General features: G+C 34.1%; 1 protein-coding gene across 1 annotated transcript in view; it reads left to right on the top strand.

Moving 5' to 3' along the window:
* Positions 1-18574, top strand: part of RYR2 (ryanodine receptor 2) — a 384205-nt gene that overhangs the window by 298067 nt on the left and 67564 nt on the right. The window contains exons 65-75 of the mRNA XM_041485449.1: positions 1073-1311; positions 3492-3573; positions 5618-5748; positions 7484-7804; positions 9167-9407; positions 9813-9900; positions 10954-11046; positions 11413-11583; positions 12549-12608; positions 16684-16818; positions 18443-18478. Coding sequence (XP_041341383.1) covers positions 1073-1311; positions 3492-3573; positions 5618-5748; positions 7484-7804; positions 9167-9407; positions 9813-9900; positions 10954-11046; positions 11413-11583; positions 12549-12608; positions 16684-16818; positions 18443-18478 — 1597 coding nt within the window. The remainder of the gene's footprint in view (positions 1-1072; positions 1312-3491; positions 3574-5617; positions 5749-7483; positions 7805-9166; positions 9408-9812; positions 9901-10953; positions 11047-11412; positions 11584-12548; positions 12609-16683; positions 16819-18442; positions 18479-18574) is intronic.

Raw genomic sequence — 18574 nt, 5'->3', positions numbered from 1 at the left:
CCATGCAAATTTTAAGGTAAATATTTTCACTTTGCATTAAGTCTCAAAACAATTGTCCCTGTTATGTGCATATAGTTCTCTTTCTCAGTATCTTTGCAGTTGCTTTTATGGACAAGTTTTATATTCCATTTGCTAGGGAGTAGAGTCATGATCATGGCCATTAATATGGCTCAGATCTTGCATGGTACGCCTTTACTTTGCAATATCTTGGGTTTTTTGTCATAAATTGTCTGTGGGCCATGCAATGGCATAGAATACAGACACAAATGAAGGTCATTAATTCAGCTCTTGGTAGAGATGTGAAAATAGCTCCAGATGGAGATAAAGGAATTAATGCAAGTAAAAGGAAGTTTAAAGATACTGCTCTTGAAACAGTATATATCCACTCTTTAAAATAAACAATCAGACTAAAAGAACTGGACTGATACTGAATTTACAAAATTACACCACCTCAATTTATTTCACACATGCCTAAACGGATACTTTCTTTAAACAAAGAGTCTTTGTAATTGAGCTAGTTAAATCATATAAGGTAATAATTCTTCTGGATTATATCTTTACATTGTTGATTATGGTGCTATAATAACATAATAAATGCATTGATTGATTGATTGATTTGATTTTAACAGATGTGGTTGTTTTTACTAATTCCTTTCTCATGCCATTGTTCTGGAGACAGAAATGTGACTGTTGTAATTAGGAAGATTTTCTGAGTTCTAGCTTGAGACAATTTTTCTCTTTCTAGAGTACGAAATCAGAGACTTAGTAATTCTTATTTTTGTTGTGTACTTTTTGGGTTTTTTCCACTCTTAAGGCAAATGAATCCCTTTATAAATTTTGAAGGACCATTTGCTTGGCAGGAAAACAGATAAAGTATCTTTGTGTTCTGCAGGATACCTATGAAACTTTTTTTCAGTCAGTTATTGTGATCTGAGGAGATTTTACTATGTTAAAAGATGAAATATTTTTCTTCAGATCTCTGTTATCTATTTCATATAATCCAAGACTAAGCTTTCTTCCATACTTGTCTAACAGAATATTCTTTTTCATTCTTTTTGCATGATATAAACAGGACTGTGATGAAAACTGGTCTGGAATCTGTTAGGATGGCATTGAGAGCATTTTTGGACAATGCTGCTGAGGATCTGGAGAAAACAATGGAAAATCTTAAGCAAGGCCAGTTTACACACAGCAGAAACCAGCCAAAAGGAGTTACACAAATCATTAATTATACCACAGTTGCTCTCCTGCCAGTGCTATCTTCATTATTTGAGCATATTGGACAGCACCAGTTTGGGGAAGATTTGATATGTATGTATCATATTATCATACACGCATGTAGAAGGTCCATGCCATTAAAATATCTGTAGTAAGCATTACTAGACTCTCAATTCTATTAAAGAAGGACAAATCCTATGTCATTTTGACAAAATTTTTATTGATTTAGTCAAACATTTGCAGCAATTGACCAAAAACAGTCTCCAGGTTTTAGTGGACTCAGAATAAATATTGAAGCAGATGTGTCCATGATTACAAAGTCAGAAGGATCAGTTTGGTTTATAAATTTATCATAGATTTACTGTGACTTTCTTGTGTGTGAGAATTCACTTTATGTAAGTTACTTTGCCTTTACTCTGTCTATAATTAAGGCTATACTACAAGAATGGTGTTGCACCATCATACGTGCACCTCAGTTTCAGTTAGAGGGGAATCTGGGTGGGTCCTTAAATTCTGAAAATTTAAGGGAAAAGGGAAAGTGGAAGGAGCTCCTGAAGAATTCAGACACCAGCAAAGGGAATATATATGAGTGTCTGGATGTTGGATTTCTCTAAAGGTTCTGATTGTAATGGATCCAGTAGTTCTTTATTTTCCCAACCCCAGAATTTTGCAGCCAAAATATTGCAGACTTTGTAGCCTGCACACAAAACTTGAATTATATATATTTTAGGAACTCACAGAAATATCACTGTCTATATGGTACTAAAGGGGGAAATCCTGCCCTGCACAGCTAACTCTGTTACTCAATTATGAAAATCCATGAGAAGGACTTGGAGGAAAAGAATATTAAGTTACATTTTTTCTCATTTTAGAATCTGTAAAAAGTATTATTTAAAGTAGCCTTAAAAGAACTCTTCAAAAATTTGGACTTGTATTGATTGATTTGAAAGTAATAAGATGTAAACATCCACTTTTTTTTTGGTTAAACTATTTCTGTAAAATTCAAGAGACTGATGGTATCCAGGAAAAGTAATTTGTTCATCATAAACCACTTTTTCAGGCAACATATGCATGCCTTGTATAATTTTTGGTCTCTGGTATCCTATGTTTTGGAACTTAATATTTAGCTTTAAATTCTTTATCACTTAAGTTGGTGTTCTTAATCAGCTATTCTACATACATCAGACTGGTGTAAACCACCAAATTTAGAATTCATGAACTGGGAAAGAATAGTTATTTAAAACTGGGCCTATTTATTTTGTCTAGTGGGAGACTAATTTTTCTTACACAAAACTTGTCTTTACATTTTGTTAAGAGTAAGATTTAGCTTATTTGTACAAGCCTCTTGACCTGGTGCTTGTACCTGAGAGCACTGGTTACAGAATACTCCGTGGGTGGATGATGTACAAAGATGGGTCAATCTACCTGAGGTTACTATTACGGTGTAAAAACACTGAACTCTGAGATGATCTCAACTCAAATCACACTACAGTAAAGGGCTGGGCCATGCAGCTTTGATACAATATCTTGTAGGCTCTCCCAGCCCATGAAGTCTTACCCTGTTTTACTCACAATATTTCATCCATTGCATGTTGAGGGCTGAAATTAGCACTGTAGGAGAGACTACAAAAGATATCTATGGCAAGAATGGGAATGTTGTCCTTGATGGTACTTACACTGTTGTTACACTGTTACTGCAGAGTGCATTACAAAAGCATTTTTTTCAATAGATTTTAAGATTATTCTTACAGTTTTATGATTGAATTACTTGATAATTTTAAAACATCCTTTGGTAAAGTATTCATATGGACTAAAGAATCCTTTATTTTTTTAAATCTTTTGTAAGTTTAAATTAAGTACATGCTATTAGCTGGTATAAGTGCCTAAATGAAAAAAATATATAAACTGTGATTAAAATAATTAAATATCTGTTTAACAGGATTGTCTTTACTTTGCACAGTGGTATTCTATTGGTAAAGGTGTCATGTGTGAAGAGTTGGTATGCCATTAATTTTACAAAAATTAATGCACTAGTGGAATAGGTTTACTATTTTAGCTATTAGCATGATATTTGTATAAATGGAAATTTTGAGTAAAAAGTATAGCACTTGGACATCTGAAGACTTTGTATTTAGTGGATGGTTTCTGTAGATTGCCTTTGGTAGCTTAATATTTTTAATTCTGTTATTGTCTAAAGCAATTTATTTTAATTCTTTGGAAAGGTATTGCAAAGAAAATTCGCCTTGTGAACTTAGTTTTCTTCTTCTCTTTAGTGGAAGATGTTCAGGTCTCTTGTTACAGAATATTGGCCAGTTTGTATGCTCTGGGAACCAGCAAGAGTATCTATGTAGAGAGGTAAGAGGGAAAATAGTTTATCTGTTTTTAATATTTGCATTTATATTTAGCATCATGAATTTTCAGTTCAGAAATTAATATAGGAGAGTATTATTGGAAAGATATCTTGAGAGAAAATACAGATGTGCTCAGATGTTAAGTGGAATGCAGGTGAAATTACTATAATATGCTTGAAATATTGCATTATATGTTTGTCAAAATACTTTTCTTAAAATAAAAAATTAAAATTATCTGATTTTATAATGAACAGCACATGATTTGAGGGTTAACTAAGGTATTGTAAAATTATGTCATTCAGCTTAGTAATTGTTATATTCTTCCTTCTATAATGTTTAATTGTGATGTATATTTTTTTCTCATTGCCCTAAATTTAATTTTATTTATCACTTGTACAACACTATTTCTTTTCTAGCTGTTACCTAGGTAAATGAGGAATTGAAATTACTGTTTTGTACATCTCTGTATCTGCTAACTCTCCTCCAAGTTACATTTGGCCTGTCTAAGCCATGTTTGGTCATAAAATAGAGATGCCTAGAAAAATTCAGTTTTTAAAACAGAAGAGTTGCACTGTAGTAACTAACTGTTGTGAAGGCAGGCTAAACAGAATGCGTTCATTTCAGGTATTGGCAGCAATATTCTACGAAGTTCACTGTCTAGAAGTGACACTCTTGAGCAGATCAGCCTGTGTATAACTCCAGTGCAGCCCCATGACATACCCTTGCTGACTTGGTGGTAATATCATAGGCAATAGTACGAAAAATCGTTGGGACCAAAATTTAAGTAAAAAAACCCCAAATCTGTGGAAAATCAGGTCTCCTTGATTTCATGAAGGACATAAATTTAATTTATTTTGCTGTTTGGCAAATAAAGGATATGGGATTTCTTTTGAAGACAAACTATATTAGTGTAACCAATAGTTTTTGTGTATGATTGTCTGCCACCAAAATCAAAAAGCACATGCTCTTCTCAGCTGTGTGTGATGGATGTATGTTTTGTTTATGAAGACTTAATGAAAAGGGGAAAAAAAGGAAGAAGGAGGAAGCAGTATGAATAATAATGGAAATGAAGTTAGATTTAACAAAATGAAGTTTAATGAATTAGACCTAGAGAAAATAAAATCTCCAAGACTGAGATAAACTATAGACTGAGGATGAACCTTGTTAAATCACAAGATCAGTTTTGAGGTATTTTTTTTCCTTTTAATTTGAAAGTTCATGGTTCTCCTGAGTTCAAATTTGCTTCAATTTCTGTCACATGTGTGATGTGGTCTCAGCTAGGGATTTCTCACATTTCTAAATTCTGCTGTGATCAATTCAATTGAAAATTAGAAAGACTAGTGTAGCTGTCCTGTGAAGAACCCAAGTAAAGTGAAAGGGCATCACTTACTTCTTCCTAGAAACAGGCTTTTTAAAATTTTAACACACAAAGAATTTTGATTATCAAATAAATGTCATATATTTTAAGATATTAAAGCAATGGCTTTGTGAGAAAATTTCAGAGTTCTTGATCATTAGAAAGAATTTTCCACTAACTGAAGAGCTTGACTTTCATACTAGACTAAGCATAAAAGTGATTATCATTATTTCTCGGAAAAATGAAATATCGCTTAGATGAAATGATAGTTGATTTTCTTCTCTTGTTGTATCCAGTAGCTTTTTCTTAGTAGTAGGGGTTATACAGTCAGTAAAGCTGAGAGGGAAGTAATAGAACAGAAGGCATTTTTATAATTACTTTGGTTTCCCCTGCATGTTTTTCATTTTTTGTAAGCTGTGTAGGCCACCTTTTACATTTTATCTCTTTACATATCATTGCTATATATTAGCAGAGGGTTGCTAGACTTTGTTTTCTATTACATGTTCTTGTGTTGATGATCCCAGTAATGCCGTAGTTTCTCTTTGAAATGCATCAATCTCAGAACACAACTCCCAGGTGTGGTCAGTCAGTACTTACCACCTGACTCCACTGGTGCTCCCTTCCAACCTTACCCATTCTGTGGCTCTGTGATCAAAGATGTGTGTCATTAATGGTCTTTGTTAATTCACAGGCAACGATCAGCACTAGGAGAGTGCTTGGCTGCTTTCTCAGGGGCCTTTCCAGTGGCTTTTTTGGAAACTCATTTGAACAAACATAATATCTACTCAATCTACAATACCAAGAATGCAAGAGATAGAGCAGGTATTTCCAGAAACTGACATCATGATTCTGAAAACATGATTTCACTATAAATGCTGCTTGCCTTAAGATGTGTGATTTTGCATACACTTCATAGTGCAACAATTTTCTTGTGATTTTGTGGATGAATTTATTTTCTAAATCCTTCTTTCTAAATCAATTTTCTGATCAATTTATTTTCTAAATCTGATAAAACTGATCATTATATGTTCTTAATGTTACTGGTATGTTAATTTTGAGATACTGTTCTCAAAATACCACTTTGGAATTGAATCAATGAAGAGACTGCACATTTTTAGTACCTCAGATATTCTATATTTGATCATAAAATTAAGCATTCTTGTCAGTAGCTTTGGTTCCTCAGTTTGCATAAACAGTTTTGGGTCCCTAAAACATACATGCTTCAACCTGAAGGAAAATAGCTTTGCTGTATTAATTACATATTATGTCCTTATAAAGTAAAAAAATTGCAGAGTAGTATGTAGATTGGTTGTAATTTTGTTTGACATAAAAGGCAGTACAGATGCTTTACAGTGACATTATGTATGTCTACTTTACATATATCTTTTTAATTCCATTCTTGATGTTTCTTGTGCTGCAACATGGTTGTTGAATAAGGTCACATGCACAAACTGTTCCTGCAATAAATAGAAGTTGCAGTAGAACTTCACAAGCTCTGTATATATGCTGTCTGGATCATATTACAGATGCACAGAGGTAACAGCATATGTTCGTGTAAGATGCCACTTTATTATGCCAATAATTTTGTAACTTGACCTTTATTTTTTAAAAAAGGGATCATAACAGATTTTTTTCTCCAAGGAGCTGTAGTACGCAAACTTGAAAATATCAACAATTATGCATACTTACCATATACATATACAATCCACTCTATTGTCATGATTTTTAAAAGAAAATGTAATGTTTTTTCCAAAATTGCATAATCTTTAAGGAGACTGTGTGATGTCTGTGTAAAATATATTTGCTCTAAATAGGAGAAGATACTGCTTGGCAAAAAAGACAACAAGGAGTTGTGGAATGCTGGTAGAGACATTTGTATTCACAAATTGCAGGCTAAATTTTTGCTCTATAGATACCTGTGTATGTCATGGTATGTGTCTGTATGTTAAACATTCAGGAGCTACAGATTGCACTTGCAGAGATTTTTTTCTTTTAGATGAAAGAAACTACCTCAAAAATCAAGGCAACTGCAATGCCTTTTCGGAGGAAGGAACTAAAAATTCAAATGCATTCAAAAGTAAACTTTTACAATCACATATTCACCTCTAGAATCAGTTTCTCAAATCTGCTCAATTTGTTAGGACAGGCCATGGTTTCTGTTTGTTCTATTAGAATTCCAGGTCTCATCTGATGTGTTGTTGAGAGATATTTCATTGTATCCGTTTGTTGACTCAACTGCAAAACTTACACTGGAATGGATTTGGAAATGTAAGGTTTATTTTGTATATAGAAAAGTGCATCTGATTTCTCTGAATTCATTCCACAATATTTACATTGTTGAAGCTTTCATATAGAAATTTTAATTACAGAACTGTTCATATAAACAATTTATTGCTCAACAGTATGAAAGTATGTGTTTTTTATTGTTGTGTTGGGTATGTTTCCTTTGGATCACAAGGGTGAAAATGTAAACAGAAAACAGAAGTTGTATTAAATAGCAGCTGAAAAGCTGTTTTCCTTTTGTGACCTAGTTTATTGATTTTTTTTTTTTCAACAGTTCTCAATTTGCCAACTAGTGTAGAAGAGGTTTGCCCAAACATTCCTTCCTTGATGAAGCTGATGGAAGAAATAGTGGAACTGGCAGAATCCGGTATTCGTTACACACAAATGCCACATATCATGGAAGTTATACTGCCTATGCTGTGCAGTTACATGTCTCACTGGTGGGAGCATGGGCCAGAGAACAATCCTGACAAGGCTGAAATGTGTTGCACAGCCTTGACATCAGAGCACATGAACACTCTGTTGGGTAACATATTGAAAATCATCTATAACAACCTTGGTATTGATGAAGGAGCCTGGATGAAGAGATTAGCAGGTAAGATGTGAAAATAAATTAATTATCAAGCAAATGTGTGTGTATATTCAGAATGTACATACACACACAGAGACTCTGAACCACTCTGTATTTACCCTGTTAAACCTGGAATAGGAGAACACCCATATTTTTACATTTTTAAACAATACAGATCTGGATGAACCAGAAATACCAAGTATAAAGAAAAAGCAGTGTAAGTGTATGTTTTAATCTCTCTATAAGTAGTATAAGAAGTACATTAGAATATTTATTTTCCCATAGAATATACACATGTGCCTTTTGCAGTATCTTAAATTCAAGCACTATAGTAATTTACCCCCATTTTCATTATATAGCAAATTTTCATTTGGAGGCATTATACAGTTCCTTGCTATTCTGTATGAGTGCTGGATCCTTAAAATCTCAGTTTGAAGGTGTATAACATATTCATTACAATGAAATGTTGAAATTCTCATGTCATTTTGGTAATAGTTATGTTGACTTCATCTCGTGAACAACTTGAAAATAATTTAAAAACACTTTAATTCTCATTGTTACAATCTCTGAGGAAAAGTCACTTCAGTGGTGTGAATTCAATTTTTCAATTAGACTTTCTTATGACTTTTCAGTATTTACTGTAGTAGTAATTTAATTCATGGTAGCATTCAGAATTCCTAGTGTTTTGAGAGTTAGTAATGTAATGCACTCTCAGAATAGGTAGCAACTGCCTAAAATTCTGTATAATTTAATCAGTGTATTACAAATGGTTTGGTACCAATGGGCCCAGTTCAAGTGCTAATTTACATAACTGTTCTTATTAGTAGATTTTCAAAAAGCTTGTGCTGACAAGTCTGAAATGAATCAGTTGAATCACTCCCATTTGTATCTACATACAAGGTTTCTTACTGTGCTGAAGAAATACAGGCAAAATGTTTCCATAGGTTTTCAAATAACCAGAGCATGCTTTCCAGCTCCTCTTCGCTCAGGCAAGGTTCAAAGCAGGAGCCAGCAGCTGAGACAACTTGTGCATTTACTATGTAGCTATATGTGTATCCATCCATGCCATTACACAGCTTTGGCATTGCTCAATAAAACTGTGCAGACAAATACCATGCTGACAGAATTCCAGTAAAGAAGTGTTTCAACTTTTATGATCTTGCAACCTTAGTCTGTGAAGTTGCAATTTCTGCCCTCAGACAAAGTGAATTGATTTTGTGAAATCCTGACCACATTTAATTCTTGGCAAAACTTCTGCTGATTTCAATGGGGGCAGGATTTGGCTCTGTAGCCTAGAAGTAAGATTCAAGAAAGTGGGAAAAGGTAAAGGATTTTAGTTATATTTTGTGGCCAGGTATATATTATAATATTCATTGCCTTAAATAGTGTTTTCCCAGCCCATCATAAGTAAAGCGAAGCCACAGCTCTTAAAGACACACTTCCTTCCACTGATGGATAAACTAAAGAAAAAGGCAGCAGTGGTTGTATCGGATGAAGAACATCTAAGAGCAGAAGGCAGAGGTGACATGTCGGAGGCTGAACTGCTCATCCTAGATGAGTTCACCACTTTGGCACGGGACCTCTATGCCTTCTACCCTTTGTTGATTAGATTTGTGGACTATAACAGGTATGTGGAGAGGAATAGGTCAATGAATCTCATAAAACCTTCCTTTTTATTGATACCGCCTCTTGTCCCTTGATGTGCCTAGCACTGAATTAAAGTGGCTTTTACTCAGTCTGACAATCTTGCAGTTGCTCAAGCTAATGCTTTCTGACTTTTAGGAGGAGCTGGGGTCTTTTTGAGAAGAAAAGAAAACAAAATTGCAATCCAGATCTATTGGATTAGAATTAGGATTAATATTAAAGGATTGTGTTTTGAAATAGGACATCAAAAAGCCACTGCTACCAGAAAGGATTAAAAGCATATATCATTGGTTTTGTTGACTTGTGTCCTTGTAAAATGTTGAAAAGTGATTTCAAAGCATTAAGACAATGAGGATTATCCCTTTTTCACCTTTTTACCAAATTTTAGGGCAAAATGGCTGAAAGAGCCCAATCCTGAAGCAGAAGAGTTGTTCCGCATGGTGGCTGAGGTTTTCATTTACTGGTCAAAGTCTCATGTAAGTCATTCCTTGGTAAATACTTTTTTTAATGAGGTTTCTTAATAGGTACATCAGTTATTTAGTGGTTATAATTGTAAAACACATTTAAAGACAGAAGTGAAACCACAGATGGGAAGGTATTAATGACTTACATTTCTGACACTTTTGAAATGGCAGAGAACATAAGAGAGTTGGATAGGTATTTTGTAACATAGTGATTTGATTAAAGGTATATTTCTTACAGATTCTTGTTTGTCTGTTGTCGGTTTGTTATTGGGATTTTATTAAAATATGTTAAATTCATTGCAGTTTGTGTCCTTATGTTTTTGTTCTTTTCAATTATTTTAACCCCATAGCCTTTTTGTAATCACACCTAGTAAGCACTGATACTTCCTAAGTAAAACATGATTCAGTGAATAATGGAGAACAAAGAATTAAAAACCCAAAAGAGTCAAATTACTTTAAGGCATTAGGTCTTTGTATGGACTGTTGTCTATACGAAATTTCTTTATTTGCTATGGCTTCAGTTGTCTCAAGTCTGGGGAACAAGATATCTTATAACTTCAGTACTTGTGGCTGAATTTGGCTGTGAGATTTATTATAAACAACACTGCACAAAAAGTGATCACACTGTAGGTAGATACCAGATAACGAAATCACCTGTGTATTCATAATTGCAATTTTTATTTAAATATTTTCTCACATATCTGATATAGTGGAAGTTTATAATGGGGAAAATGAATTAATAATTTATTAGTAAGGGAAAACCTGTTTTCAATATTTTTATATTCAATTGGAGGAGGAGGGAGATTTTTAGCATGTCTTTTTCATAGACAGGGAAACATTTCCTTCTCTCTAACATGGGAAAATCCCCAAACATATACTACCTGAGTTATGTAATGCAAATGAAGCTGAAATTTAAGGACATTGTTGATCATCTGTTAATTTTTACTGCCCTTGTCTTAACTTGTGGATTTTACAGATTTCTACTTAATTTGTACTTTCTTTTTAAGGTATGTTTAAATAGAGTACTCACATAAATGCTTCTAACAGAGATCTGTGTATTTCCAGAATTTCAAAAGGGAAGAGCAGAACTTTGTGGTACAAAATGAAATCAACAACATGTCTTTCCTTATCAGTGACACCAAATCTAAGATGTCAAAGGTAGTGTAATCATATTTTTCTCTTTGTGAAGGGAAGGAGTCAGGAAGATTCCAGAGAAGCACCTTTTATTGTTTGATGGTTTTTTTTGGTTTGATTGTTTTGGAGAGGAGGGGATTTGCTTTTGGTTTTGTTTTTTTCTGGTGAAGAAATCTGTTGAAAACACTGGGTTGAGATGCAAAGCACAGTCATTTGAGTAACACATTGCAAAATATTGGCAATGTTAAAATGCCAGTTCCACTGGATGAGGTTGCACCTGTATAGGTAATAAGGAAATTGTCAAACCAGAGACAAGTACAGTGTTGCCAGTACAGTTCTTTTATTTAATATTGGATCTGGTTTCTTGTTCATCTTTACTTTATTCTGCAGGCAGCAGTTTCTGACCAGGAAAGGAAGAAAATGAAGCGAAAAGGTGATCGCTACTCTATGCAGACCTCTCTCATTGTGGCAGCACTGAAGAGATTGCTTCCAGTAGGCCTAAACATTTGTGCTCCTGGAGACCAAGAGCTAATTGCACTGGCCAAAAATCGTTTTAGCATGGTAGGTGCTCTTTTTGCACTTCTAAAATTTAAAAATATTTACTAATCTCATTTTTTGAATGTTTCACCCTGTGTTCATTCTTACAGCATGACACAGAGAATCAAGATTATAATTCTGTTTTATAAGGGTTCAGTGGGTGATTATGGTGTATATCCACATATTTTCCTCATGGCTTAAAACATTTCAATTTGAACATACAATCAGTATGGATGTATTTCAGTACATGAATAGAGATACCTTTCAGTAGTTGAACTAGTTATTTCTTTCTCTTAATTTTTAATGCAAAATAGTGTTTGTTATATTTTATGAAGCTTGAATTTAGTTGGAGTTGATCTCTAAAGTCTTTTCCAATCTGGTTGATTCTGTGACTCTCATAACATTAAGAACTATCTGTTTCCTAACTTCTGTGCCCAATATCATAACTAATTCCTTTTGATCGCTCTCATGTGAATGAAAGAATTTCTGTAGGGATAGACTCTTTCAAAAGTGATTCTTTTGGGTATATACTCACAGTGCAATAATTTGATTTTAATTTGGAATATTCTCCTTTTCTCAAGCTGTAATACTTTCTATACTCTAGGGGGTTGTATGACCATTGGACTGCTGAACTGAATCCTATAAAGGATGCTATGAAAGAGGTCTGCAAAAAAAGAGAACTCAAATCATAGAAGGCTCTGTTCATGCCATTGGTTTTATTTGGTCAAACTTTCGCTATGTGTATGTTAGCAATTTGAATTCAGGCTCACATTTAGTGTGTTACTGTGAACAGCTATGTATGATACCTTCCAGAACTTGATCCTGCAAGCTTGATTAAGAAACAGTTTGTCTCTGAGATGTTTCTCAATATTTCACGTTGTCAGTTTTGTTCATCATCTCATGAAGCCCAAGGTTGATATTTATATGAATTGTAATGTTTCCTAATTATCTTCTATTCTTAATTTATATGATTTGTAATCTATTGGCAGAAAGACACGGAAGATGAAGTACGAGATGTCATCCGCAGTAATCTTCACCTTCAGGGCAAGGTAGTCTATATGCAGTTTTTAAATTTGATTTTTCTTCCTTTGAATTCATTTGTTGGTGCCATATAATGACAGCCTTGGTTCATTAGGATAATTTGTACTCCCTTATTCTCTTCTGTCAAGTAACTTCTTCATATTAACTGTTAAATGTTAGGTTTTTAATGGGTGTGTATGTGCAGTGTGTACAATGATATATGACCCTTCAAATCTCTATCTGTCTCCATTCACACCATTAATACAAAATTGGAGATGGAAGGAAGTTCTGTCACTGTTTAAACTGCACCTACTAGTATTTGAGATAAAGTCTGCAAAATACTCAAAGTTACTCAGTATCAACTTGAAGTATAAATGAAAAGGAAGCTGCCATTTTGACATACTCTGTAAAGTGAAAAATCTCCAATTTTCTCAGTTTGGTTCCTGCTTTTCAGCCCTGGGAAAAGAAGGTATTTTGGGAAGAAGTATAGATTTCTGTTACTGAATTTAAATTAGTGCCAGGTGAATAGCTTTAGGGGAAAAGTCTTGAAATGGCCAGCTTAATTAAACTGTTTTATTAATGCTTCAAATAAAGAGAAAGAAGCCAGAATATGGAAGTGTAATAAAATTATGCATCTGTCTCCAGTATTGAAGAAAGATGGAACTGTACCTATGGATGTTGCTTTACTTAGGATTGTCCTCCCCCTGTCCCATGTTTTAGTCGCCTCAAGAAAAAACTAAACTATTGTTTTCTGTGCTTATTAAAAGGTCACAAAAGAGTAAACATGAGTTGAAAACTGGGTACTTTTTTTTCCGAACCGTTATTTAAGAATCATTCTAGATTCCACTGCAGTCAGTGCATGGCAGTAATAATCTTTTTTTGATGAGCTGGTAGTGGGATGGTTCTTCTTGAATAATATGTGAAGATTAATTTTCTCCCATCATATTTTCCATATGTCTCTGCCATGCTAACAACAAAAGTGTTTAATCCAGTAGCTTTAAATTATAGGGTTTGCGCATGGAAAAGTTTACTCTGAAAGCAAAAGATTTGGTTAAATCCTAAAACCTTGAAATACTTATCCTTATATAGCACATACTGTTATATACTGAGAAGCAGAAAACAGGCAAAATACTAGGAAGAAAGCAGTGTTTCTGAAGATCTTAATGAGCAACAGTGCTTAACCAATGTGAATGCCATGAACATTAAACTTCTGAACATGAGGTGATTTTGTGTATAAACTTTAATAGCATTTTCCTAGTGACAGTGATAGATATTTCTGTTCATTTTCAGTATGTGTGCATTGTAATTTTGTGAGCCATGCAGTTACAAGTCTTGCTTGGGATTTCATGTTGCTGTTTAGCACTTACCTTCCTGTTTTAACTACTTCAGTTTCTGCTTTGTTTCTTCAGTGATACATTCTGCTGTTGAGAAATTTCTGTCTGTTACTGCTTTGTTGCCTGAAAGTCATGATACATCTTAATACCTTGGTCTATGCTTTCTCTTCAGAAGCTTCCTATGCTTCTATTAAAAGTTTGCTGTTGTTAAGCAACATATGTCTTCTCTGTTTATACTACGTGAGAGTAAAAGTGCTTTTAAATTTCTTGGATTGATGCAATTTCACAGTATAATTAAGATAAAAGTAATTTTATCTTAATTACCTTGATAATTAAGACAAAAGTAATTTCAGCTAATCCACAATCCACACTGTTTTCCAGTTGTAAACTTTTCATCAGTGATTGTAGAATTTCCTATTTTTAAATGAATTCCCAGTGGAAGATAAAAATCGGAATGAGAACCACATAATACATAGATAACGAAACTGCTATGTTAGTTAGCTTTATTTTAAAGCTGTTTACATATTGCTTTAATAACTTTTAAAAGCTCTGATTTAGACCTGTATGTGACAAGTAGTTAACTGCAGACAAAACAGTGATTTATCAGTTACACATTCTAGAGGTAACACTAACTCTAAGTGTGTAGCTAGTTACTTAAAGTGTAATGTCTGAAGCTAAATTCATTAATTATGTACAAATTACAATATAATTTATTCTGTAATTCTCTGACATCATTAGGATTCAGTCGCTATACAGTCAAGTATAGTGTTTCTTGTTACAAAAAATGATGCCATTGTGCATAGGCTACCCTTTTGTTGTCTAATTGAATTAGATAAAATGAGAATGAGGTCCAAATGGTCTTATAAATTGAAATTATTATTTTCTACTATGAATTAATATGTAACTTATTTATAGTGGTGTGTGTAAAGTGGCTTTCAAAATATAGGAAAAATACTGCTTTTTGAAAGGCTGGTTTGCTTCCAACCTTAGCAATATTCTTTCTTTAAATGGTGTTTTCTGTTAAGCACTTCTTCTCACAGACACCTAACATTCTGTTATTTATATTAGAGCTAAAATGTAATTGATCTAGATTCGTTTTTGGAGTACTACGCTGTTAGAGAATCATCCTTCTGAATCTTTAGCTATAAATGTTATGGCGTCTATTTCATGCATTTGTCTACCTTTGTCTACATTTGTCTTCACCCTGTTTCTGTCTTTCCTTTCCTTGCATGCCTGCATGCTGTTACTCAGTACCAAGCCTTTTATTTCAAGAGATTGATGATGAAACTTCCATTCATTTTGACATGGATGAAGCTCAAGTCACCAAAATCTTCTTCCAGCCTTTCTAATTCACACCTTGAAATGCCAACTACTCATACCCTTAGAAAACTACCTATACAAAAAAGCTGTACCTTGATAGAATGTGAGGAGTCCTCAGATCAAAAGACATCTCCACCTGTGATTAAAAAGTCTTTTGTGGACTATCCATTCATGATGAACCAGTCAAATGCTCACACAAAGACTGTGGATGTGACAGTTTTTAAGAAATGGAAAAGCCGAAAGGTGGAAGAAATGCCTGCAAAATGTGGCTTTCTAGGTTATAATAAGCTATTAATGAACGACTGTGTAAGTTTTTAATCATTCCTGGAACTTGAGTAAACCATGTATCATAATATGTTTTGAGGAGGTGAATTAGCATTATTGTCCCATCTTAGGCACAAATTGAAATCTGGATCCACAAAGAAGTTTTAGACAAGTAAGTTCTGAGTTCAAGCCCTATGGAAATCTGTAGGGTTTAGCCCCCCTAGTTCTTTAGCCATCTGGGCCAGTGTGCCTTCAACAGCAACTCCAGAATCAGGAATGATCACTGGCCGTAAATGGTTGCAAAGTGTGTTGCATTAGTCTTGATTAGCAGAAGGACTGGGGAGACAAACCAAACCAAAAAGAAATCATCCATTGTAAAACAGAGAATAACAGATTAATGAAGTAGAAAAACTGAAATGTAAAGAGAAATACTTGATAAAAACCATTTTACTTCTTACAGTTCTTTATAATTTGTAGGCTGATAAGCAAATGCATCTGCATTTCATTTTTCCAAATTAACTTCTAATTTTGTAGCTAATAATCAGTAAAATTAGGATTGCCTAATGATTAAAAAAAATTTTTAAATGGATGTAAATAATAGCAATACTACTAATTTCCATGATTGAAACCTAAGTAATCCCAACTAATAGAGCAACATTTTTAATGTTGTTTCATTTAATAATGGGAAAGGCAGTGTACTAAGTTATGTCTGTGTACCTCATATTCATTACTTTTCCTCAAATATTATATTCCTTGCTGGTGCCAGTGCTATTTGTTGACCAATGAGTTTTTGCTATTTGTATGATTATTAGTGTTTTAGTTCTGTGGGACAGGTTGCCCATAAAAACTGTGGATGCAACATCTCTGGAAGTATTCAAGGCCAAGTTGGACATGACTTTGAGAAACCTGATCTCGTGGAAGGTGTCCTTGTGTATGGCAGAGGGGTTGGAAATAGACAGCCTTAAAGTTGCCTTCCATCCCAAAACACTTTATGTTTTCTGGAAACTCTTGCAAAGCATTGCACAAATTAGTCTTGTTCTCACAGAGTAATGGATACTGGATGGGTTATGTAAAGGTGTAGGTTAGCCATGTAAAGTGTTTCAGTTTACATTTGAAGCTGTTTCTCTACTAGTTAAATTGTTTGGAACATTTTGCCTTGGTGACATGTGAAATCTTTCTCCTGCAGCTTGAGGATCCCGCCATTAGATGGCAGATGGCACTTTACAAAGATTTGCCAAACAGGACTGAAGATTCCTCAGATCCAGAGAAGACTGTGGAAAGGGTCCTTGATATAGCTAATGTGCTGTTTCACCTGGAACAGGTTAGACACGTTTTACCAATTTCATGGCTTCTTAATCTAAATAAAAGTATTCACCCTTTCATTTGTACTTTCACTGCTGTATTTAATGTTATAATCTTTTTTCTTTCTTTTGATAGTTACTGTTTACATGCTTAATCCTGTGTTTTGTAGTCCAATATCATGGTCATATTTATCTTGCAGTGTATTTACAGCAGCTCCAACAATTTGTTTGGCCAATATGGAAAACTCATATATTCCTTGCTGCATTCGAGAAACAGCAGAAGCAGGTTGGAGGAATAATTTTTTTCTGAAAAAGTTCTGTCAGAAACTTTAAGTTGCTTCAGAATCTGGCGAAAACTCTATTGTATTATTTAATGTTTTTTTGCATTAATATATGAGCTTCCCATGTGGCCTGAACTACAGTAAATTTTATTTAAGCAATTCTGTTTTTTATTTTATGTCCTTTACATATAGTTTAAAATATGAAGTTAAAAAATCTCCTATATGGATACATCTTATAGGTCAAAGACTAGTTAATAAGTTATTTTGAATTGTTACCTATTATGCACTTTAGATTTATTATGTTTTTCCTTTTTAAAATGTAGTGAAAAAACAGGACATTAACTTGGAAGGTGTTCCTAATGGCAGAAATGAGCATAGCTGGTTGCACACCATTGGCTATAAACTATCTTCATATAAATTTTACTATTTTTTTTTCCTTTTCAAAGAATATTTGAAAATTCTAGGTTCTCTTGCATTCACATTAGATTAGCTGGTTTCACTCAGAAAGTTTTCAGATCCAATGTCAGGAAGTTTCCTTACTGTCAGGATGTCACTGGTTCAGTCAGTAGGAGTCTGAGAGATATGTGGATGTGCTCGTATGCACACTCTGCAGAAGGTGTGTTGATGTGAATATCTGTGTCCTGTCTGTTGCATCACACAACTGTTCTTCATATAGTTTGCTGGCCTTGATATGGATTTGCTGCAAGTTCAACAGCCTTACACAGTTTGGTAGAAGAGAATGAGGAGGAGTCACTAATTTTTACCTGTTGCTGAGTATGCGGGGAGCAAGCAAAAGGGGATAGAAGTATGGAAGTAAATCCTTGTCAGTCATGGTCTGTGAGAGAGGAGAATGGGAGGGAAGAAGACTAGAGAAAAGCTAGAAATTGGGGGGCGGGTGGTGAGGGAGGGGAAGGGTTTTCTCTTCTACCCTAGTTTTATCGAAGTTGACTGAGATGATCCAGCAGTAGTACAGAACAGGATGGATTCCCATTGTCATAGCAGATCAACATTTAAGATCAGTATTTCTGATCAGACTTAAACAATTTGTTGATGAGTTTTCTGCCTTTTTTTTTTTTTTTTTTGTGGCTGCCTTGCACCTATTTGTTTAAAGATTTAGCCCCACAGCTTTTCTTATCTTCTGTAGGTAAATTCTCAGGAGTATCTGGTGTCTTTAAAATTAATGAATATATGAGCACTACATCTGTTTTTATGATAGTCTTGAGTAGCCTTTGCTCTCTGCATACAAATACTCTGTCCTCCATATATACTTTAAATGTTTTCTCTATTGCACTGGCAATGAACAGTCCATTCTTTGTATTTTCTTTCCATGCATACCTAACTTCTTTGTTTTTACTGTTTTCAGAAATCTGCTTGTGTAGGCCGAGGCTATTTCTTTTGGGAAAGTATTGAGGGTTTTATAATTGTTTGTGAAAATATTACTAATTACCTAACTTTCACATTTGGATTTGTCTGACTTTTAAATTAGTGATGCTGG

The sequence above is a fragment of the Pyrgilauda ruficollis genome, unplaced genomic scaffold (assembly GCF_017590135.1).
Source record: "Pyrgilauda ruficollis isolate IOZ18807 unplaced genomic scaffold, ASM1759013v1 scaffold70, whole genome shotgun sequence".
NCBI lineage: Eukaryota > Metazoa > Chordata > Aves > Passeriformes > Passeridae > Pyrgilauda > Pyrgilauda ruficollis.
Note: the sequence above shows the minus strand (reverse complement) of the source record. Positions and strands in the feature narration are given on the sequence as shown.